Source organism: Periophthalmus magnuspinnatus, chromosome 22 (assembly GCF_009829125.3).
Source record: "Periophthalmus magnuspinnatus isolate fPerMag1 chromosome 22, fPerMag1.2.pri, whole genome shotgun sequence".
Classification (NCBI taxonomy): domain Eukaryota; kingdom Metazoa; phylum Chordata; class Actinopteri; order Gobiiformes; family Gobiidae; genus Periophthalmus; species Periophthalmus magnuspinnatus.
This window is the reverse complement of record NC_047147.1, coordinates 14,548,088-14,572,150: the sequence shown is the minus strand read 5'-3', so window position 1 is coordinate 14,572,150 and position 24,063 is coordinate 14,548,088. Positions and strand designations below refer to the sequence as shown.

General features: G+C 41.0%; 4 protein-coding genes across 5 annotated transcripts in view; 1 reads left to right on the top strand and 3 right to left on the bottom strand.

Moving 5' to 3' along the window:
• LOC117390356 (formin) overlaps window positions 1-10,444 on the top strand; it is a 31,465-nt gene extending 21,021 nt beyond the window's left edge. Inside the window, exons 14-17 of the mRNA XM_055231091.1 lie at window positions 3,678-3,729; window positions 7,952-8,101; window positions 9,012-9,093; window positions 9,172-10,444. Of these exons, the coding sequence (XP_055087066.1) occupies window positions 3,678-3,729; window positions 7,952-8,101; window positions 9,012-9,093; window positions 9,172-9,216 (329 nt within the window). The 3' untranslated portion in view covers window positions 9,217-10,444. The remainder of the gene's footprint in view (window positions 1-3,677; window positions 3,730-7,951; window positions 8,102-9,011; window positions 9,094-9,171) is intronic.
• Window positions 10,445-11,230: 786 nt separating this feature from the next.
• Window positions 11,231-12,812, bottom strand: grem1b (gremlin 1b). Its single transcript, XM_033988075.2, has 2 exons — window positions 12,496-12,812; window positions 11,231-12,126 (listed from the first exon to the last, which is right to left on the bottom strand). Exon 2 carries the CDS (start codon window positions 12,123-12,125, stop codon window positions 11,574-11,576), a length of 552 nt encoding a protein of 183 aa, XP_033843966.1. The 5' UTR covers window position 12,126; window positions 12,496-12,812; the 3' UTR covers window positions 11,231-11,573.
• A 309-nt stretch (window positions 12,813-13,121) lies between these two features.
• On the bottom strand, window positions 13,122-19,192 carry arhgap11a (Rho GTPase activating protein 11A). Of its 2 annotated transcripts, XM_033988076.2 has the most exons (12): window positions 18,576-19,192; window positions 17,864-17,931; window positions 17,678-17,774; window positions 17,340-17,596; window positions 17,084-17,247; window positions 16,862-17,002; window positions 16,627-16,701; window positions 16,106-16,279; window positions 15,905-16,031; window positions 15,716-15,824; window positions 15,029-15,146; window positions 13,150-14,958 (listed from the first exon to the last, which is right to left on the bottom strand). In XM_033988076.2, the coding sequence occupies exons 1-12, from the start codon at window positions 18,696-18,698 to the stop codon at window positions 13,550-13,552; spliced, it is 2,862 nt and encodes a 953-aa protein (XP_033843967.1). In that variant the 5' UTR covers window positions 18,699-19,192; the 3' UTR covers window positions 13,150-13,549. The 2 variants fall into 2 exon arrangements, with proteins under 2 accessions (XP_055087105.1, XP_033843967.1); XM_055231130.1 differs by lacking the exon at window positions 16,627-16,701 and having other exon boundaries at window positions 13,122-14,958.
• Window positions 19,193-19,525: 333 nt separating this feature from the next.
• LOC117390357 (actin, alpha cardiac muscle) lies at window positions 19,526-23,953 on the bottom strand. The gene is made up of 9 exons (XM_033988073.2): window positions 23,876-23,953; window positions 22,896-23,052; window positions 22,678-22,806; window positions 22,361-22,471; window positions 20,793-20,877; window positions 20,396-20,557; window positions 20,128-20,319; window positions 19,856-20,037; window positions 19,526-19,771 (listed from the first exon to the last, which is right to left on the bottom strand). Exons 2-9 carry the CDS (start codon window positions 23,022-23,024, stop codon window positions 19,628-19,630), a joined length of 1,134 nt encoding a protein of 377 aa, XP_033843964.1. The 5' UTR covers window positions 23,025-23,052; window positions 23,876-23,953; the 3' UTR covers window positions 19,526-19,627.
• Between the last annotated feature and the right edge of the window lie 110 nt (window positions 23,954-24,063).

Sequence of the window (24,063 nt, the reverse complement as noted above, 5' to 3'; positions counted from 1 at the left end):
GGCTATGATATTAAATTTGTAATTTGTCTCTCTCAATAATGGTGCAAGTTTTGAATTTCACCTTTAGACAATAGTAAAACCTACGTTTTTATATGGGCTTACTCCAAAAATTGCATCCACATGTCTTTTTTGCTCGATTCTTGAATAGTTGTTTGTTTGTGCACACCAGGCCTGTTTTTGGATCATTTATTCTTGGAAGGGCAATGTGCCATGTTATTGTCCATTCATCCTCTTTAATCCCCATAACAGCCATGGCGAGTGTCACAGGATTTAAAGCCTAATATTCAGTCTCCTCATGCTACAGAGCGACTGTTCTGTGCAGAGCCACATCTTGAGCATAAACTGTCCGGGGGAATACTTGTAAAGCCGTACTTCATAAATGGAATTCCTTGGTGCGGTGCCGCTGGTGAACGGAGAGGTGCGTAATCATTGTTCGTGATGATTCCATGACTTCAAAAGGCAAAACAAAGCAACAGTTCTCACTTCAAAGCATGGCCAGGCAGCTCTTAAAGTCTGACTCATCTGAGACTTAGCCCCTCTCAGGTAAATGACCACAGATACATATGCTACACACATTGAACAGTTATTATTAATGGGGAACTTTTGTAATGATTTGTTTAGTTTGCCTTTGCCGCGATGGGTTGTGAACTCAAAGACCCTGCCACAAAGAATAACGTTTTCCAGTTTTCTAACTCGTCTAATATATACAAGTGGATATCACGTTACAAAGTGAAGTGATTCAGATTCAAAGTGGACTTCAATGTGGTGTTAGAGTCCGGGACTCTTAGGTGATTCATCTCCAGACGGTCCTTTTATTCTTTTACTAATTATTACGAGGTAATTGGTGTAGTTATATAATCAGAGACAGAGAGACAAATATTGGATCAATGTGTTCATGCAAAACTATGTCACACCATGCCTGGATCTTGGACAGCAACCTCACTGTGGAGTCAAAGGCAGTATGCAACACTTTTCTTACCCTTACAGCAACACTTCTCCTATCCTTACAGCACATCAATCTCAACAGCTCTTGTTAAAGAAATGTAAAACAAAAAAAATGTTATCTCTACTAAACATGTTTGGACTTCATCTAATCATGTTAAAATAGTAACCTTTGCTAAAACAATTACCCATTTTAAACCTTGAACTTGTATTAACCTGTCAAATGACTTGTGATATATAGATGATTCTTATAGATGATTCTTGTATTAATTCACATTTCAGTCTTCCAAATGTTAATCCTCCTCGATGTGTTTGACTGAATTTTAATTATAAAACGTAAATTGGAAAACACAACGCAAAACAAAGAGAAACTTTTATTTCTCTAAATCGTATATAGCTCTAGTCCAAAATGGTGACTTGAGTCGATGTGCTTAATACATGACCGGCTTTAACCTAGTGCCATACATCAGATTGTGCAGAGCCCAATAAATGTTCAATTTACAAAGCCATATGCATTTTCAAATGGTGCTGACCCATATCTGTCCTGTGGAGTGTCTCACAGCAGGGACCACAGGTGAACCTAAACGGCTCTACCCCCTCAACAAAGTCGGACCCCCCCCAAATCCACTCACCCATAATGTTGTACGAGTCCTTTAGCTTTTGTTCCATTTTGAATCTGGAGAACTTTCCCACATTATTTTTAGACTGTTAACATTTTTAATCAGATTGTCTTGAATGGATTGTCAGAATGTATTTTTGTCTTTCTATTTTTAGGAGTCAAGACAAAGACTCTGCCATGTTACAGTGTTTAATCAACTATCTTTTTTCCCACTCTCTTTTATTCTTAGCTCTTTGAGACTGCTGGGGATGTACTGGCAGACATTTCTCTTTGTCCGGAGCATATCATGGCTAATTGAAAACAAATACTGGCTTCTAATCTTAGCTAAGTGTCATTTTTGGACCTTTTTTTTTTTTTGAATTTTGTCCGTGTGTGCACACTTCCGAGCTGTCCGTGACTCAGACTATAATAGGCTGCCCCTCTTTCAGTTGGAGGTCAGTGACGTAGAGCCGGTAGATTAACACAATAGTAATCGGATGTTGTTAATGATGGTTTCCTGCAAAAGGTGAGACCAGATTCACAAAAAGACTGCCCCAGGCTTGGATCCAGTGAAGTTTTGCTTGAAGAATTTTGGCGGGGATAAATGGGAATGGGAATGGGAAAGAACTTGCATACATGTGGCTGTAATCTTGGACAATGAGTATCTATCGTTTGTAACTCATGTTTGACAATAATTTACTGAATACTTACCCTAGCTTTACATAACTTTTTTCACAATGTAATGTGAACATAGATGGTATGTTTTTCACTCTGTTGATAATGACTGAACTTAAACTACAACCGGTTGATTTTATTCAACTCAGTTTTGGTTTTTTTGGTTTTTTTTTCTAAAACTGGACACATCCACAGCTCTTTGGCAAACTATTTAGATGTGTGGAGCTATAACCATTGACTTCTCTTTTGCCCTGTTTAAATGATATGTTTACATACAGGTGAAGAAATTTCCAAAATCTAGGTTGATTATAGCTACAACATTTTTTTTTAGTGAGCTTCAGTTTGGAGGCAAAATGTCGCTGGGTAAGACTCTATATCCGCCTTGCTTCCAATGTCTGCTTACACAGATATATGAATGTGTGTGTGAATAGATGAGTGGTTCTTTGATGTAAAGTGCTTGGAGTGCTCATTGGACAGAGAAAAGCACTACATTGTTATGACTATTTACCATTTATTTTTGTATTGTGCAGTGACTACACTCCGCATGTTTGGCAATGACTCCCTAACGCCAGACACAGTTCTGGAGAATAGACTGCATCACTTTGTTATCTGGCTGCTAGGTACAAGCCGCCGTTTGGAAAAGTGTGTCAGAGTTTTAAAGCCCTAATTTATTGTCCCGCTCAGCATGCACGTCTCATAACTTTCTAGTTAGCGACTACTGGTTTCATGTTTACACGGTGCGCCCGTGCGGGGGAGAGAAACTTCACACATCCTCAGCCCCTCCGTGGAGCTGTGGGCCGCTGTCCCACCTCTACTCAGTCCCACCAGAGGGGACCCCAGGCGCCAGGCCCACCCCTGCTGGGACCAACGCCACTGGCCATAGCCCCTCCCTCACTGGCCAGACATCATTACCTCACATGTAAAAAAAAAAGTGTCCAAGACGCTCAGTGGCTTAAGCTCTACCTTCTCCCAATAGAACCCCAAAACCTGCCTTTGAACCATTTTTGGAGACTTCCACCTCTTAAATCTTAAAGCAGAAAAAGGTCCCCCATCATTGTAAAAAGGATGAATCTGGAAAAATGCAATAAATCTGAGATCACAGGCTTACTCTGGCCCTAGATAAATTCTTGCACCTCAGTCTGGCCCACCGCTCACATCTGCCTTGCATTTGGACACTTTTACATGGCAGCAGCACACAGAAGCCTTCACAAACCCCTCTGATTCGTACATGTATGTAGACACATCCACTCACTCCATGTGTCAATGTATTCACTTAGGGGCAGCTTTTACTGAGGGCTTACTGTTATTATGCTACTACCTTTGTGGGCCCTCAGCCCACCATAGCAGGTGGATCCTGGAGACGGCACTACTAAATGGACGAACCTAAATAGGATTTATGTTTGTGGTTCATCATGTTCTTGATTATCCTGTTGTCTAAAATAATGTGTTTCTCTGCTTACAGCTCAGAAGGAACATTTGACCGAGGCGGACCGGCTCAATGCTGCAGAGAAAACGTAAGGCTATGTAAAAAAAATTGACTTCTTATACTTGGAGCTCAATTTCATCAATGATCGTTTGAAAAGTAGGGATTAATGAAACAAACTTAACCCTCAGTTTTTTTGTCTCTTGCCAACAAACTGAAAACAACATACTTATAAGCATAGATGATATAAGACCTTGTGCCATTTTATCTTGTAGGATCTTGATGGTACAAGATCATGTACACATGAGGCAAACATGTTTATATTGGCTCAGACAAAAAAATAAGAGTTAATGCTGCTGAGTTACAAAGCTGTAGATCCAAAAAGCAGTACTACAATGACAGCAAAAAATATCAAATAAGAGCAATGAAAAATTGGGAATGGTGTGGTTTTGTGGGATTTGTGTCTTGTCCCATTCCCACTTACAAGTATTCCCACACTCTTGCAATGTTATGGGATCGTAAACTGCTCATCACTACGAGTTGCCACCAGAGGCACTGTCTTAAGTTGAGTTCCCTGTTCTCGCTTTATGACAAGTAAGCTCAAATTGTACTCAGTGTTTCCTAGATTGTAAGTGAAATCTTCTCCTTTAGTGCTTAACTGTAAAGATAAATTGCCACAATCCCTGCGTGCCCACCACATATAGTGCAGTGCATTTAGGGCTGGACACCCTGTGCTTCCTCCCCACTCATCCGATCCCTCTTATCTGCCATGTTTTATGCTCGGGCCTCTCCAGAGTCCTCCAGTGTGCCTGATTTATGGGTGCGAGACACACTGGCAGCCGCTGCACTTGTGTTCAAACCAAATCATATCTGGAACATTTCATATTGGAAAAAGATGGTGTAACGCACAAACAAAGCCAGCCGATTATTTTTTTTCGCCTTGTTTGGACAGGGAGCGGAATTGTTTGCTTTAAATTGTAGCTCTCCCGCTTCCAAAATAAATCACCGAAAGCACATAAAGGAGAAGGCGAACAAGGCCGGACACAAGAAAATGGGAACTATAAACAATTTGGAAGATGATTATTCTGGACAATACCATAATTCAGAGAAGGTTCCAGACTGTTTTGTTTCATGGTGGTGTTTTTAGGCCAAATGAGTCGCTTAGGGACAGCTCTCACCACTTTCTGTTGATATAATGAGAAGGGGAAATTATTTACTAGTGTATTGATTGTGTTTATTGATGTCTTACTTGTAACTTACATTGGCTTAAATTGAAGTAGCACACCCTATATGTGATATGAGGCGTCTGTGTGGCACTGTACAATTCTATATACTGTCTATACTGACTATAACTGTCACCCTTTGGTTATTCTGCCAGAGCCTATGTAAAACAATATACAGTCCGTTATAATATATGTGCATAATTGCCTAGGAAATGGTCATTGTATTTACCCAAGCTTGGGATTGGTACAGAGTGTGCAGATGTGTGCACTGTATGGGATATCCAACACAATGACACAATGAAGCCTTTGGTCTTTTTTATTTTCATTTAGTCTTTTTTAACTCAAATATAAAAATGAGTGAGGTGATTCTCTCATGTACTTGTCAGACTGTGCAGTGAAGGCATAATTGATCTGTGAGGATTCTTAAAGTAATTTAAAATTCTGAGTGGCCCCACTGTAACAAAAGGGCATTGAACTTGGATCAAAAGCGGCCCACAGCTGAGTGCACCTTTGCTTTAATGAACTTTTCCTTTAATTTTAAATAAAGAGAGGACTGCCCGACTGGCGGTGGCTGGAGAGGGCCGAGCAAGAGGGAGGGGGCAGTTCCCACAGAGCCACCTCGTAAAAGTGACACGCCGTTGATGAATATGGGCGTCAGCGGGCTCTCGGGCCCTGGGTGGGCTCTCAGATCTGTGCAGATGACAAATCAGCTGCAGCAGGCCCAGTGGCAGCAGCGGCTCCGACCATAGTGTCCAGTGTTAATGAGGACATAGACAACATGTACTTAGTGCTACTGGATCTGTCCACTTTAGCCTCAGGAGGATGCACTGCATTTACGAGCCTCTAAGTCATAGTCAAGTCATAGACAGGAGTGGAGGAGGAGTGAGGACACCTCTCACAACTCTCACAGCTGAACAGCTGTATCGTTCCCAATGCAGCAAAAAGAAAAGATGTACTTAAATAGTTAATTCTTGTAAATCGCTTTTTGCTTTCAGTCACTTTTCGACTGCTGCTATTAGTAAATGGAACCGTTTATTGGTTGTATATCACTGTAATACAGTGTATTTCAGTTTAATTTCACGTTAATCATCATCAGAAATCATAACATTACACAAGTTTAAACAAGTTCAAAACCCAAAGCTCACTGATTATATAATTATTACACTGCAAACCAATAGCTCCATTTGAACACTGAGAAATTCCTGTCACAATACTTACTATATTACTTATCACTGAATAAATGACAGATGGAATAATGTATTCTGGACGCTCAATGTGTAATTTCATTTGCAATAGTGGGGAACTTTTTGTGGAGCTATAAAGGGTTTATAAACATATTTTTATCTCTGACTCAATATAGACGATAACTACCTGTTACCTGTGTGTGGTTCTTTTTGAAAAGGGTTTACTGGAAGTTTCAATATTATCGTGATATTTTTCATAGCAACACATCATACTTCCAAATGTGTTATCTTGACATGCATCCTTCAGCTATTTTCCTTTTACCTTTTTTTATATTCGTGAGGTCACTTTTGGCATATCAAATTTGACTGACAGGATCTCTCCCGCTCTGCACGCACCCCTGATTTGCCGGCCTTACGTTTGGTTTTCTCGCTCCACTCTTCCATCTCTGGCTTTCTCAACCCTGCTTGCCCTGAATGTGCCCATGTATCATCCATCCCGTCCACTCTGTATGCTTTTGACTTAGGAAGCGAAGGAATGCCGCATTGCCTGCCCAAAGATTTGCCTCATTCTCACGGGCGCTCATGCTTTTGTAATGGGTCTTTTTTATAGCTGTCAGTGAGGAATGCCGACCGCAGTAAACCCTCTCACGGCAATGGCATCATAAGGCGAATACTGAAGTGTGCAGGCCTAATTGTGCACGACCAGTTCACAAATGAACTGATTTCTGCCTGATTTTGTTTAGCTTTTGTCCGCATCTGTTTCGTGTGAATAGTACTCTCAAGAATTGGTTTGATTTGTGTAAGTTTTGACCCAATGACCCAGGGTTGAAAGGAGAGCTGATAGAGAGGAGTTGGTCGTGTCATAGCGTTGGAGACAGATCTGGACCTGCTCTGTCCAAAACATCCAAAGGCCTTTGTTCCCGCTGCCTCTTCTTCTGTAGGAATGATCTACTGCACTGCACTCTCCTAGCATCCAGCAAAGTGACGGCATCTCTAGGAAATGGGAAGCAGGCTATGGTCCGAGCGTCTGGCCAGCATATTGTTCATTTTGCATGTCTTCTATAAACCAAATTCTATTCTCAGTTAGCTGGCCTGCATAAAATGTAAATAAAGGATGATGCAAAGTATTACAAAATAATAAAATTTGGTAATATTTTAGTCTCCATGATAAATTATTGGTATAAAGGATGTCCGTTCTTTGGTCACTAGAGAGGCACTACATTAACGGAGAATGTTCAGACTAACTTTTCCTGTTGAGAAATGATTCAAATGCGGTTACATGCATTTTCAAAAAATGTATTTCTTTACCTTTGTTAATACAATTTGTTTTTACATTTTACCTGTCCCAATTGAGTGCATGTTTTGAAATGTGGTTGGATACATCTACAGTAGTGACCTTGTATACAGTAAATATGGCTATTTTCTTTTGGTATTCAAAAAATCATCAAACTTCTTCAAAAATGAGATTGTACAATATTTGCGTCACAGTTGTCTCCCCAGTGGGACAGGGAGGCTTTTATCTCGCCTCTGACAGGCCAAGTGACTCTCATGTTTGGGTTGAAGGAGGGAGCAGACTCTATGTGTACTTCTGAAGATTTCAGATATGGTTATGAAGAATTAAACTACCATACACCAGTACAGTAGAACCACAGGTTTGAATGTGTTCACATCTGTCTTTTGAGCTTCAATCGGAACATTTCGTTCTCATGTTATAGTGAGCCAGAAATTAAAGAAGCTTTGTTATCTATATGTTTGCATTTGGAGTCTTGGTGCTACTGGATTTACCCCACTGCTCAATGGAGGGATGCTAACCTGCTCTCCAACTCCACACTTATTATATAGTATTACGTGGTGTTAGTTAATGTGTTAATGTGCCATTCTGGCTGTGCCATGTGTTTACTTGCAGGTTCCAGGACATGGTGAACTATTTCGGGTTGAAGGCCAAACCAGGAGAGAAGGAGGTGACCCCCAACTACGTCTTCATGCTATGGTTTGAATTCTGCAATGACTTTAAGAACATATGGAAGAAACAGAGCAAGAACATCTCCAAGGAGAAGTGAGCTGGTTTAAGTTTATATTCATTAATGTTGATTATTCATATGCTAGTCAAAATTTCAGATGAATGTTTTTTACATAAAAATACAAATATCAAACGATCATAGATTATACTCTTCAAATAAAAATGACCACACTTTATTCATTTAGATCCCATCCCTTACCGTAAGGCAAAATTTCTAACTTTGAAAAAGTAAATACTAATACTAGTTTTTGTCTTGTTTTTAAATACTTGCAACACAAAGTGTTTTTTTTTAGAAAATTCATTAAGTATTCAAGTGCTCAGAGACAAATTGAAATAATTGTTCATTCAATGAGTATGAGGACATAGCACATACCAGTCACTATAATTGTTGAGTGCCGATGTGCAGAAGCTGGTTTCTAATGAACCTTGAGCAGGAGGCCATCAGCCCAAGGACCTGAGGCCTCAGCCCTGGGCCTGGATTTATGGTGTTGCCTTTGACCTGGGCCGTGTGTTTGGGCAGACATTCCTCTGAGCTGCTGCAGACCCTCCTGACTGCCCAGTCGCCTTTACTGCCCTCTGATGAGACTGGGGAGCTCTTAAAGATTGTCTGTTAAACACTGATAAACACTGTCAGGGTGCAGGGCATGCGCTTCTGCTCTTTGTACTGCTCATTTGGTTTAGACTCTTGGAGATCAGATATTTGATCTGATATGACAAACTTAAACACTGATTTATAAATGTGAGAGCTGCTATGGGCCATACACATATGGAATATGATTGGCATTCAGTGAGTTGCTGTTACAAATGTGACAACATGCTGAATGCTCAAAGGCACAACAAAAAGCAACATGATTGAAAGCAATCTTATGTGACCAAAACAGGATGGATAAAACAAGGTCTAGATGAAGGACCTGTTGGGGTGATCTAAAACTGTGCTTTCCTATAGGTTAAAGGAAGCTCAAGAAAACATTAAGAAGATCACGGCAGATAAACATGTTGAAACCAAAAAGGTCAATGCCAACAGCCTGGTAAGTACCTCCCTCCTCGCAGCAGCTACTGCTGTTTATGTGTGTGATACAAGTGTATCTTTTGCCTTTTTTCAACAGAAAGAGCGGCTGCGTCAGAAGGAGGCCAGCGCGTCATCCAGCTGAGTTCAGTGTTGGGACTAAATTATTTCACATCACATAGTTTACAGTTACTACCTGCCTCAAACAACAGACTCTGGAATAGAAAAACACACCTACTGCCCTTTCTGCCTCACTACAGCAATGGACATGGACATCATTTTGATACATGCATCAATGCTAGATAAAAGGGCTGCTAAGTGGAATAACGCATGTCTGACGTTGCTCCACTTAAGAAAGTCTTAAAAGTCAAAGGTCAACCCTCATTCCTCCACCTCGCTGTGACCTCAGAGTGGCCAGCTTTTGAACAGTCACCAGGGATCAGCAGGACCATAACAGAGTCAATGGACCTATCCACTATTACTACTGTAGACCATATTCTGAATGCACTTGCTTGTGTGTGAAAAGATATGGCTTCATAGACAGTTTCCAGTCTTGTAAGTATGCCATGTTGTAGAATATGTTGAGACTGTTCAGATGATGACATAGAATAGCCATTTGAAGCACTATGTGTCTGCTTCCAAATCTACTTAATCTTGTCCTCCAAAACAAGAATGACTTCGTCCCTGTGTTGTTGTCTAACACAGTTGCACTTTTTTGCTTGCAGTAGCTGTGTTCACTAAAACTCACTGTAATGCCACCTTTGTGCATTCATTTATATTGGCACTGTTGGCACCTCATTTTCTATGCAAGAGCCTACTTTTGTTGATTATGCTTCCAGAAGCTCATAGAAGGTTTTATTTTTGTGTATTTTATTTGAACAAATATAAAATAACAATGCCTGAATCTATTATTTGTACAGAAAGATTTTATTTTTTGCCTGAGAATGTCAACCACCATATGTTCCATATTTTTATGGGATGGATAATGTTGATGCTGCCAATGACGCGAAGCATATGAAAGATATATTTTTATTCACATATACGTGGCTATTGTATTTTTTAATGGCCTGGGGCTATTTATTTTTTGAGAAAAATACGTTTTTGCCAATTTACATATGGAAAAAGCTGGGTTTTAGTTTGCTTTATAATAGTATGTGCACATTAAGACAGATTCTTTTACCAATTGTACAGTAGCATATTCATTTTTAATCAATTCAACTATTAAAATAAATAACAACTAATTCATTACAAAGATGCAGGGTGATGTTGTAACAGTAATGACCTTGTTGTCTGGGAAACCTGTAGTCACTCAAATGGGTGCTCTGTACTTTTATGGAATTGTTTTAAATTTCAACAATAAATTACTGGACATGAACAAACTTTTGTTTTACTGTTTATTTGCTCAATTTCAAAGAATGGGTTTGGGTGCCATATTGCTGGCCACATTGTCATTTGGTCTAAACCTATGAACCCAACTAGATCAGTGTTAATTTACGGACCAAAAAGGAGTAGATCAGATGATTCATATTACAGCCAGATCCTTCAATAAGCTATGAGTCATTCTACAAGGTTGTGTTGGAGACAGTAAAATTAGTTCCTGGAAGTTTATTTAAAGTTGACTTTGTTTTTAGGAATGTGAATTATAATAGGGCTTGTGGTTTTTGTTTGATTCTGTTATTTTATTAAGTAGATTGTGGTCTTATGTGTGTATACGCACACATGTACACGTGTTCATTTTTTATTTTTATTTTTTTATGTCAAGGAGTACATAGGTCCTTAAGTAGAGACACGGGATGGCTTCTGAGATACTATTATATTTTATAATCACAATCATATGGAAAATATAGTAAGGGCATTAAATTGAGCTAAGCCTACACTTATCCCAACACTGCGTAATTTACGCATTTCCAAAAAAGGCACTGTTGAATACGTGTGAAAATAGGTCTGAACGCTCTTAATGTGAAAGTGTAAAATGATATGCACAATATGCAAAGTGTATTATTTAGAAGATAATTTAATCCAAGAAAGTACCCAACATTCTAGTTACATCCTAAATTCCTTACTTTTTTACGCGTATAAAGGTAGGCTAAACCAACTGTAAAAGTCTCAAGTCTGTCTTCATGACTTCCAAAAAAATGACATAACATAATATAGGGATATACTATACTGAGGGGAAGGTTTCACTGAAATCACGTACGATTAAAATTACATTCTGCGCAAAACAAGTCCGTTTTATTCCACACAGTGGAAACACCTTTAAAACAATATATATATAAACAACACAGAAACTATTCCTGTAGTGAGTGTTCGTATCACAGCATTATATAAACCGGGGACGTGCAGTTCTATTGGATTCAAAGCCGTGCGTAAAACCATTCCAATTCGCGTTTCCGTGCAGTGAAATGTCTCAGGCTAGAGTCAAAGGGGAATGACAGGAAACGTTTGGTTTCCAGTGAGATCAGACGTTTGTCCTGTCCGCGAGCACGCATGGAGGTCGCACAACTAGTCCAAATCTATAGATATGCAGCGGCATTGCTTTACACGCTGAATGCGTTTCTTCTTTGTTGGCGGCTGCTGGTCAGGACAGTTCAATGTGAACGTCATAGTAGTGAAGCGCTTAGGTTTGCAAAAGGAGCAAGACTGGAAAGCGCCCTCCTCCCTGCGGATGTGTCTGGGGATGTAGAAGGAGTTGCACTGTCCATAGCAAAAGCGGTTGATGATGGTCCGACTCACGCATCCCTCCTCGTGTATGGTCTGTTTAAGGGGCTGCGTCTTGCACCAGTCGCGTTTCAAATACTGCCGCTCGGTGACGTGAAGGGCCTCTTGGCTGGACTCCAGAACTTCGTCGGCTGGAGAAGACGAGCTTTGCCTCTGGCGTGTGCCTGAGCCCGCAGGAGAAGGAGGGTGAGGCTGCTGCTCCGATTCGTTTGGGTTGTTCTTGTCCGGATGAGGGATGGCGCCTTGTGATCCACGGTTTCTTTTTGAGACCGCGGGAGAGGAGATCAGGCCAATGATGAAAACCATACTGCAAAGTACACGAGTTGAGTTGGCCATCCTTTGGGAGAACAGGAAAACAAGTCAGCATTACATTTTATCATTATTATTTTTATTTTTGACTAGCTGCGCACGAGAGAGAATGTAAAAAGAACATAACTTGTTGCTATAACCTTTAGGCAAGTCTATTCCAATCATAAATAAAGGTAGCTTAATATAAATTAGGTATGGGTCGGGATTCAGTGTTAAACTTTACGCATAAAAAACAGTATTCAACACAAAAACGTTCTCTTGATTAAAAATATCTGTTATGAATTGTTGCTTTAATAGCCCTCGTTGTGATTAAATTACACTTAACATGCATATCGTGCCATAACGCGCACAAAATAGCAGTGAGTTGTTGAACAAACTATTTGTGGTGCTCACTCACTTGTTCGTGTCCCTGTCCTCCAGTGATGGACTGCTGTCTGTGGTACCTTCACAGATGATAGGCACCCTCTCGTGTCGACTCCTCACTGGCGGGACTGTGCTCTGCTGGGTGGGAGACCGAGCGCTCCATAGAAAAGGGGCCAGGGGGTTTAATACAAATTACTCCAGCGCCGCACTGTCTCCCTTTTAAATGTCTGCCAGCTGAGATGTGCACAACAGCTCCCTCGACATTATTGGCCAAGAGCGAAGTAAAGAAAAACTATCCGCCCCCTCAACACTTGAACTCGTGGAGGAGCAGACGGGCGGGGAGCAGCCAGTGGAGAGATGGGCCAGGAGACTGTGCGCACATGGGAATTACTGAACTTGTATAGAGGACAACAGTTATGCCTATTGAGGCAGTCACTGAATACAAACTCATTTCTATGTAGCCAAACACAACCTTAATGAATCACTGCGTCTATCAAAATGATTGATTTTGCGTTGAAACTACCGTAACGTTGAGAATAGAGATGAGGCACAGGCGTAGCTTCCCATCTGAGTTGAATATTCTCAACACATGAATAAGGCTTTCTAGTCTGAATAGTTTAGGCCTAGTTGAATGCTGTCCCTTTTTTATGGCGCCCTCTTGTGGTGTAAAACGGCAGAAAAACAGACTCGGGAAAGAAAATTTATTTGTGCCGCGGTTTACTGGTTGGCAGTTTGACAAAATACAACTTTACAAAACACTTGATTTGATCAATACTGTTTGGCATTTTTTGAACAACAGAAGGTGCATTTTTACTTAAGATGGCAAAAATAGTTTAAAAATCTCCCAAAAGGTTATCATAAGTATAAATACATGCATAAGAACGTTTCCAGTCACTTATATCATTTGGTCTGCACACTACTGACATAACTAACACTACTAGAGTTAAACTGACATATCTTACAAATGTAAGGCAAAAGGTCTCCCAGTATAAAAAAAATCATAAACATGGAAGCAGAATAAATTAAGTACCCCTTAACAAATAGTGTACATGATATTCCACAACAGGACAGGTCTCTTGACAGGATCACTATAAATCAACAGGTTTAGTAGCAGACAGCAGTCTTGTCTGAGTTAGGGGGTTCCTGGGAGAGCCTCTGTAATGATGCATTTCTTTCTCAACCACTTGCTGCACAAATGGCTTCTGGGGTCCAGGTTGGTCTTTGTGGCACTCAGAAGTGTTCACTTTGGTTTTAGGCTGGGCCTTGTTCGTCACATCCTCAAGGGCACACTGCTTGGCTTTACGGGCCAGGGTGCTGGGTTTTTTGGGAGGCACAGGAGGAGGCTTCTTCACAGACTTAACACTGTGGACTTGTGGGTATGGAGAGAGGCCTGTCTCTAGACTCACAGCTTTTGGCACTTGCATGCTCTGGCGAACAAAGCCTCTTGTTGGTCTCCTGTTGTCTCCCAGAAGTGAGTTGATTCTGCGGACGGTCTGACGGACGGGAGTGCGCTGGAACCTGAGAGGAGACCTGCTGGCTTTATCCTGAGAGCCTTCGGGATAACACAGAGTGAGCCTGTTGAAATGTTGAATGCGTTCTGCCACTCTGCGCTTTTGGGACTGCAGATGGTCAGGGGACACTGCCACCTCCTGGTCATTGGTACACTTATGTTTCTCATCTCCCACAACACTATGTTCCCCCCTTGGGGGAGTACAGAGCTCAGCACAGGGTTCAAAGTCTGGTCTGTATGGCGTAGACTGTAGCCCAGATGACGCCCCCAGTTTGAAGTGAGCAGGACTCTGAATGTCCAGAGCATCGATCAATCTGCTGCAGTCCACCAGCTCCTCCTCCTTTTCTCGACTATCCAACACCTCATGTGTGCTGCTGAGAGGGGTACCTTTAGAGCCCTTTAACAAGAAGCTACTGTTTGTATCACAATCAAACACTACACTGTCAATATGCAAAGGAGACAGGCAAACAAGGTCCATTTGACCAAAAGTAACATTGTCATAGCTAGAAAGAAAAGACTCCTGAGCCTGTATCATGGAGGAAGATGCAGCAACAGAGTTCACTGGAGTTTCTGGATGAGGCACACTGACATCATCTGATGTTGATGTTTTTGCTGGTGAATCACGGGCAACAGGCTGGCGGCCGTCACTGCTCCATGCTGTAAAGGCCTGGTTGTTCTTTAGCAGAGTAGGTCCTGTTGGAATCTGGGCTTCAGCAGCTGCTCCCTCGCTCTCTAAACTGTCTGCACTTGAAGCACAACATAGCTTCAGAGGCCGACTGGACACTGGCGAGGGCTTGGATATGACAATAGCAGGCTCAGAGGAGAAGGTGTTCTTTAGGCACATGCTCATGGGAGTATCCGGGAAAGAACCTCCATCCTTAGATGCACGAGATGTAACAGGAGTCTCAGTCCAAACAGCCTGACAGCCACTTGAGTGTGGCTGAGGGGTCAACAAGTTGTCCTCAGACTTACTGATGTATTTGATGCCTTTAAAAGAAAATTAAAGATAATTTTGGATTAGGTACAAAAAAATGTAATTTTCTTGTAATTGACTTACCATTTGATTCGCTTAACCTGGGTAGCACAGATGGACTGATGAACTCCATCTCTTTGGTGAAACAAAAGCTGGTTGTGCTTTCCTGAGAGGCGAGTCTCCAGCCAATGGATTCAGATCCCTTTTAACACCAACATGAAATAAGAAATGAAAGACCATCCAGAGAATATTAGTGGGATTATTTTGTTAAAATGAAACCCACAGATCTAACCCAGTATGTGTGTTAATATGTTACAACTATTTGTGGTTAGTTCTTCAGAGTATGTTAAAATAACTCAGAAGCAACCGGATTTCCACACAATTCAAGGTTTTTTTATTATTTATATTCAAGTCAGTAGCATGGCTGAATAACACTGTGCACCATTCCAAATACGTCACATAATTTTAAAGCTCTATACACCCAATCAGTTGTCACAACAACAATATAGATAGGAAAATATCCTAGAAGGATGTACTTTACATATGTCGGAAAACAAGGCATACATAGTTTTTAGCCCCTTACTAAAATTAAATATAGTTAACAATGCAAACTGTGCAAATAAGCAAACATTTGCTCAGTACACGCACAACACAGTAAAGTGCAAAACTATTGAATTCTTTTTCAAACTACAGACTTTCTAAAGCCCGTGTCATGCACTTAGATTAACCAGGGGTGTTAATCTGTGGGTTCTATGAAGCAGCCACACTTACAGCGTCCTTGCTGCTTTTACCCAAGCTGAAGCGCATGCGCAGAGATTTGAGTGGTGCGTCCTTTTTGTTGACTTTAGGAGAGAAGCAACCAGCTCTGCCAGATTCCACTCTGTAAAAAAATAAATCAAGACAACTGCCTTTAAGTAATGTCCATTTTGTCACATATTAATTATAATGCTTTGGATGTACCTGTTCACTGCATGCCGGCTACCGAGTCTTCGGCTCTTTCTCCTGGCAGAAGTCACAGAGCGTCTTTGAGACCGTCCTCCAGAGGCACAGGTGTTTGGGGCGTCCAGGACACCAGAAGCACTACAAACTTAGATTTTCATAGAAAATATTACATACAGTGCCAGCATCTTTGAACATCTATCATTATAGAATGATTAGTACCAGATCCTGGAGTAGCGGTCTCATTCAACATGGGATCAGGAAGCAAATCTATGCCAAGGTTCTTCTTCATTGATCTGCGCTTTTTATTTGAGAATCCAAAGCTGTGACCAGATTCCAAAGGTAGTTTTCGCTTAGAGTTGGGGGTTGCAATTACAGGGGTTGCAGAAGGAAAAACTGTAAAAAAATCACAAGAAAATGAGTATATTGGACCACGAGTCCATTTTTATGTTCCAATCAAATGCAGTGTCACATCAAGCATATTGAAAGCCCCAAATTGCAGTTTTTGACTGAATAAGCAATGTGCAAGATGACCCATGCAAATGCTATGTGGACAAAGGGAAAATATCAAGACAGAAGGCTTTTATTTAGGAGGCAAATAATCCAGACAAAGCAGCTTTAATTTCCAAGCATACAAATGAACTCAAAGACCAAAAGTACATTAACTTTTGATCTGATTTATATGAGGATTGAAGATGCAGCGCGAGCATTACTTATTCAATTTGCAACATTATATTACATACCAATACTGTCTGACTGAGGGTTATTTGTGGGTGTTCTATTAGTTTTGATCTTATTCAGAGCCCCACTGACCATATCTGCAATGTGAGACACATCGAGTCATGTAAATGTACTTCTTCACCAAAAACCAAACCATAACTAACTGCTTTAGACAAAAGCAGGATGCCCACGTGTGTATCTACTTACAAATTATAAGAGTTGGTAAATATATCTAAAATATTAATGTGTAGTAGTTACCTCCAAAGCTACGCCTAGGCCTCCTCTTCATTCCTGAGTTTAGATCAAGTTCACGGAGCTCATCATGAGTAGGAGATAGAGCGCCAGAATCACAACCTATCATAGCTGGCACCCTCTCTTGAAGAAACGGTGGCAATACACCTGAGATGGACAAATATTTACGCAATTATGTATACATCTAAAAAAATATAACCACAAATTTTATGAAAGAAGAAATATTACCAAAGCTATGAGCATTTTCAATGAAACAGTGGATAACCGCTGCTTGGAGTTTGAGGCGTTTTTCTGTGTTGGTTTTCATCTTTTCTGTGGCATCTCCAGAGTGTAGGAGATTTGGAGCCAGGATTACAGACAGGTTACTGCTGTCCATCTTATTTTCTGCACTCCTGTAATCCACCAAAAAGGGAAGATGTGAATTCCACACAAACGGCTGTAACAGATTATATTTAAAAGGACCAATTCAGCGTCGTCAAGGCACCTTAAGGATACGCTGTGGAGGAACTCAAAGAAGTGTCGGAGGGTGTTCTGATTCTTTTCAGCAAGCACACAGGAGAGCAGCATAGTGGCTGCGGTCCTCTCCTCATCAGAGTTCAGCTGCTGGGCCTTGAGAAAAGCATCCTGCAGTTCTGAGGCAAGCACAGGCTCCGGCAGCTCTCTGAAGAACTGCTTCACCAGGCCGGCCACATCACAGGGAAGAGCTGTGGACAGACAGTCTTCACCTGCATCCAACTTGGCCTAAACACACAAAACAGCATTGTCTTGAGGTCACAAGTTCAAAGGTCAACATGAGCATGGTCAAATTGCCCTTTCACTCACCCGGAGAGCTTTGAGACGAAGAACGGACCCTGACTTTCTGAATAAGCCCTCTGTGTCAACATGAGCCATTAGATTTATACAAGCATCAACAAGGAATCTGAATGGACAAAAACAATTAACATGGACTCTCAATGCTTGAAACCAAGTAACGGTCCCAATAAATACAATAAATAATAAATGACTTGCCTTGGCACAATTCCATTATCCGTGTTATAACATGGCAGATTATCAAGAGGCACACCAAACACCTTATTCTTGATAAACACACAAGAAAATGTAAAGATTGTAAATAAACTGTTAAAAATAAGTCTGCAGCAGAACATCTTTTAGTATTGTTAGTGTTCAGTAACAATTTCAAAAACACAAGTTTTAGTAAAATGTACAGTCAGGTACTTGGCGTGACACCCATTTTCGGCATTATCATTTTAAATGACTTTCTAAATAAGGTTTCGTCGTTATTAAACTAGCAATAGAGACATTTATTAGAATTTTTTAACATGGTAAATTTGTAGTGAATGTCAAGCATGGCAGGCTAAAATGTCTAAAATGAGAAAAGTTACAGAAATTATTATGTAATGTTTGTGAAAAGGCTTCCTTACAATTGTAGAGCTGATTTGTTTTTGAAAAACATTTTTGTATTTTGCTACAAAGGCGTGTCAGTCCGCAGGACAGAAAAAGGCGTTACACCCCTGGACGTCAAGTACCCGGACGCCTTTATATGGACAAGCTGATAGGGCCTAAAACAATCTATTAAAAAGTTTACAAAGACACCTTTAACAACAACTGGAGAATATGTGGGTCACATAAGCTATGAGGTGGGACAGGTAGCAAAGTACGTAAATATTGGACAGTTCACACCTTTAATTTACATAGAAATGGCACTTATAAACTGTCTTACCGAGATACTCGTTGATGTCCGGGATGCTTTGTTTTTATTCCAGTTTTTAGCCTTTATCCCATAAGTTGTGCGAAGGTGCTGCACTGCCACAAGACGCATCATATTTCTCTCCATCACCTTCATTTTGAGCGCAAATAACGAATGCCAAAGCAAAATATATCCTATTTCTAAAACTATGATACCGTGGTGGTGGCGTTAAATTCCTGTCTACGATCTTATCACCAACACTAAATCGTCCAAACGGGGGGAAATTTTCAACACCCAGATAAATTCAGGGCTATCCCACTGAAAAATCGGATTTACTACCAAGAAATCTTAACTGACGCTAACACATCCCTCCAACTTTCCCAATGCTCAGCTTCATTGTGTTGCAATAGCGCAGCAAGCTAACACGAACCAGCTAACCAGAAAATGAAAAGCACAAAACTCTCTTCTCCATACACTACCGTCTTCTAGCATTTGTTTATAATCCTTCTCGGTCGCTTAAGGTATAAAACACATCCGTTCATCTTACAACGTTAAACACTCAAACCTTTCCTATCAAAAGCCCATTCTTCTCTAGTCCTGACTCAACGCTATTTCCGCAGTTTTCAAACATCAGCGCTCCTGACGCACACGCTGTGATTGGCTGAGAGCGGTCAGAAGAGCATTTGTGTAGTGAGTGTGCTTTACTACAAGTCACGTCCCGCCCGAGCGGGGAAGACAATATTTCGTTCATATTGACATTTCTATTACCACCGGGAAGCCGAGGTGTAGAAATCCCCAAAGTGACGGAATATGTCATATTTATTTACCATGTCCACAGAGCGCATAGGTACTGTATGTAGCATGGATCTATAATAAGATCTTATTATACGTCTTTAATATGTAGTTACATATTCATACAGTAATTCTTTGTTCTGTTATTTTAAAATCCCCTTATACCAATGTAGTACACAGGACGAGAAATATACTCTCGCAAGGGCTTAACTTTATTACAAGAATACATATGCACACATATATACAGCGGACATGGATGTATAAATACATGAATGTAAAGAGGTTGGTATTGTTTAGAAACATTTCCTGTGGACAATAGAGGGGCCGGCCTCATCGTACTCCTGCTTGCTGATCCACATCTGCTGGAAGGTGGACAGAGAAGCCAGGATAGAGCCGCCAATCCAGACAGAGTACTTCCTCTCAGGGGGAGCAATAATCTGGAGAAAGCAAGGCACAAGTTGAGTTTTTGTGTGTGTTCTCTCGTTTAATTTAAACGTTTTTGCTTATAAAGATCATCTCACCTTGATCTTCATGGTGCTGGGGGCCAGAGCGGTGATCTCCTTCTGCATACGGTCAGCAATACCAGGGTACATGGTGGTACCACCAGACAGCACATTGTTGGCATACAGATCCTTACGGATGTCAATGTCACACTTCATGATGCTGTTGTAGGCGGTCTCATGGATACCAGCAGACTCCATACCTGAGAGACAAAGAATGTTAAGTTTCACAACATATACAACAGACAACAACACGTCAAGTCTAAACATTTTAGTTTCTAAATGTCTCTTACCGATGAAAGAGGGCTGGAAGAGGGTCTCGGGGCAACGGAAACGCTCATTACCGATGGTGATGACCTGACCATCGGGCAGCTCGTAGCTCTTCTCCAGAGAGGAGGAGGAAGCGGCGGTGGCCATCTCATTCTCAAAGTCCAGAGCAACATAGCACAGCTTCTCCTTGATATCACGCACAATCTCACGCTCAGCTATGGAAAGTAAAGGTTGATGTTTCAGTCAAAAGATCTAACATGGGCAAATGAGTTATATAGATATGATATTTACCAGTTGTGACGAAAGAGTAGCCACGCTCAGTCAGGATCTTCATCAGGTAGTCAGTCAGGTCGCGACCGGCCAAATCCAGACGCATGATGGCATGGGGCAGGGCATAACCCTCATAAATGGGCACATTGTGGGTCACACCATCTCCAGAGTCCAGCACAATACCTTTGGCACACAGGAAATGCCAGCATACTTTAACTGCTTAAGAGTTCAACACATATAATCTGCCCTATTTAGCTATGTGACACATCATAAACTATAAAGCTGCTGACAACTGTTGCTTGTACTATGCAGGGATAGGATTAACAACTGGACTTGTCAAAGTGAAAGGAATCAATGAGGCGACAGCTTCACAATGAGCTGTGTAAATTTAGGTTGTATCATATTAGTGAGTACTGACCTGTGGTACGGCCAGAGGCGTACAGGGACAGAACAGCCTGGATTGCCACATACATGGCAGGGACGTTGAAGGTCTCGAACATGATCTGCAAAGTACATACAAAATGCATTATTGAGAAGTATCTGGACATATAACAAACAAAAATCAGATCAAATCAAAATCATCTTCTGGAACCGATCACCAAACCGTGTAACAAAAATCAGTTACACACAGGCTCGTAAAGTAAAGAGCTGTGACTAATCCTCACAAGACTGACATGTATTTATTCTTGTATAATGCTCTACCGGCCTTTACAGTCATGTACTTGATCCGCGTCTTTATATTCTGGATTGTGCTAATAGAGTTGTCATAGCTCCACGACGGAGTATAAGGGTCACTTAAATAAAATAAATTATGCGGGTGCTACGAGAATAAAGTCATAGTACTACGAGAATAAAGTCGTAATTTTACGAGAATAAAGTCATAGTACTACGAGAATAAAGTTGTAATATTACGAGAATAAAGTGTAGTGACCAGTGCGTTATGAAGAATTTGGAACATTTTGTTCAAATATAGCATTTTCTTCCAAATCTGTCTGGTCCCTCCGACTAAACAAACTCAAATGCTGGCAGTGTCCCTTCAAAGTACTTATACTGATGATAGTGTGGTGATGGTGGGCTAAAAGACACAGTATTTCATCGTGCGTAAACCCTAGTTCAAAGTTTATCTGAACAAAATGCTCCAAATTCTCCATAACGCACAACGCACTGGTCACTCATTCACGTACAGCAGCCTATATTCTCATAAAATACTTTATTCTCGTAATATTACGACTTTATTCTCGTAGCACTATGACTTTATTCTCATAAAATAATGACTTTTTCAGGCTTCGACTTTATTCTCGTAAAATTACGACTTTAATGTCGAAATGCTACGACTTTATTCTCGTAGCGTCCGTATAACTTATTTTATTTAACTGACCCTCCGTCGTAATATTCCGGATAGTGCTAATAGAGTTGTTATAACTCCATGGTTTGTTCGCTCATATCATGCAGCCGTCACGTCCCAGAAAAACACTTTGTTCTGTTCCGAAGCGTCTTCAGCTGCCCCCGATCTCCCAGTGTGGAGCTCATATCTCCCATATGTCTGTATCCAAACGCGAAATCGAACTATTGCTAAAGTCTGATAAAGCTTCACTTTTCTGACAATTAACAGATCGGGTAGGGACTTCTCTTTTGGCCAATGGGTGAACGCGGTATCTACTTTGTTGTCGCTGCAGCGCCCCCTCAGGACAGGGGTGTATTTTCTCTTGGTTCGGTTCGTTTGAGCTGAATTGTGGCGAGAACGTGATCCGCACCAAATGAAAACTGCAACAGTATTTATCCCCCAATCAAACCATTTAACCGGGCTAACAGGTTTGAAAGCGATAAAGACATAACAACTGCATAGCGCAATTTACTTACGCCATAAACATTCCCATTATGTCTTTATGCTCGTGGTAGTAGACCTACCAGCTTTAAAGAAATGCAAGTAACCTAACATGTATCATTTTGATTTCCAAGTAAAGAGTAATAGATGTGGATTTATACCTGGGTCATCTTCTCTCTGTTGGCCTTGGGGTTGAGGGGGGCCTCAGTAAGCAGGGTGGGGTGCTCCTCAGGGGCCACACGCAGCTCATTGTAAAAGGTGTGGTGCCAGATCTGTCATCAGAAGAAAAGACATGACAGCTGATGAGGCGCCTGAAATAATACTTAACAGTAGGATCAACACTAATACTTTCCAAAATACAGCCATAATTCTAAAAATAAGAGTATTTAAAACAGCTAACTGTTTGTGAAGTGTCAGGCATGTGTCAGGTCAGCTGTTGAGAATGTTGTAAATGAGCCCACACTCATCACCCACTCACCTTCTCCATATCGTCCCAGTTGGTGATGATGCCGTGCTCAATGGGGTACTTGAGAGTCAGGATACCCCTTTTGCTCTGAGCCTCATCACCGACATAGCTGTCTTTCTGACCCATACCCACCATCACACCCTAGAGAAGTCAAGAAAATTTTCAATATGTGTAACAACAAGAGCATTCAGGAAAATACATATTATGCTGGGTCAGAAAGTGGAGTATACCTGGTGGCGGGGCCTTCCAACAATGGAGGGGAAGACAGCACGGGGAGCGTCATCTCCGGCGAATCCAGCCTTGACCAGGCCAGAGCCGTTGTCGCACACGAGGGCAGTAGTCTCGTCGTCGTCGCACATGGTTAGGCTTTAGTCTGGTCTAAATGGTCTGGATTCAACATATGAAGAAGTTCACATGTTACAAAGAAATCTATTAGATCAAACAAGAGTGACACCTCCTCAACCATCAGTTAATTATAATTTTCATTCTAATCCCCAATGCTTTGTAGACCTATCTCCTATCAGACATGGTTACAGAACCATATTACCTGCCTCAAAAGTGGCTATCTAGAGCATGCTAATTACCCATGCCTTTGGACACTATTTCTGTCCCATCTGGTTGTACACCTCCTGATAGCCTATCTCTAAAGTTGATTGTTCCATGAAAGCTCAGAGCTGCTGAGGTAGCACCAAAAAGGGGCATATCACAGACCTGTCTTCTATTTTAGGGTACTCAGAGCCATATTGTGTTCAACAAAGACATATGTGCCCAAAATTATCAAATGCATACAGTTTACAAGAGGCAATCTCAAAACCAGCTGAGTTACTTTCTTCTGATTTAATATTTGGTGTTCAGTTTGCAGACATTAGTTATTTGTATTCATTTCATTTATTACTGTAGGTAGGCCAAACAGTATAAAAGCACTTTTTGATGGCTGATGGCATTGGAGAACATACACATTTGCAAATAATTTAAGGCATATTACAACAAAAACATTCTTTAAAGTTAAATAATCTTTACTTCCTGTTGACTATTACTAACAGTGAGTCCTAACTTTGCTGCAAAGACCATTCATTCATTCATTTATTCATTCATTCATTCATTCATTTTCAGGACCACAGGCAAACTAGATTTACATCATAAAACTTAAATAAGTAAAGCAATATAAAGTTTTAGAGAAGCAGTAATAGAACTAGGAAGTGTAACTCACCAAGGTGCGCACAGGCAGATGGATGCTTCCACTGGGACAACCGCCTGGAGTTGACCATCCGCTTAAATAAGACACCGGCTGGGCCCAGGGACCAGGGGCGGGGCTAAGGGGGTTCACACAAGTCCAAATAAGAGCTGGCAGCAAAAATCACAAATGACTTTTACATAGATGGACAAAAGGGATTTAAA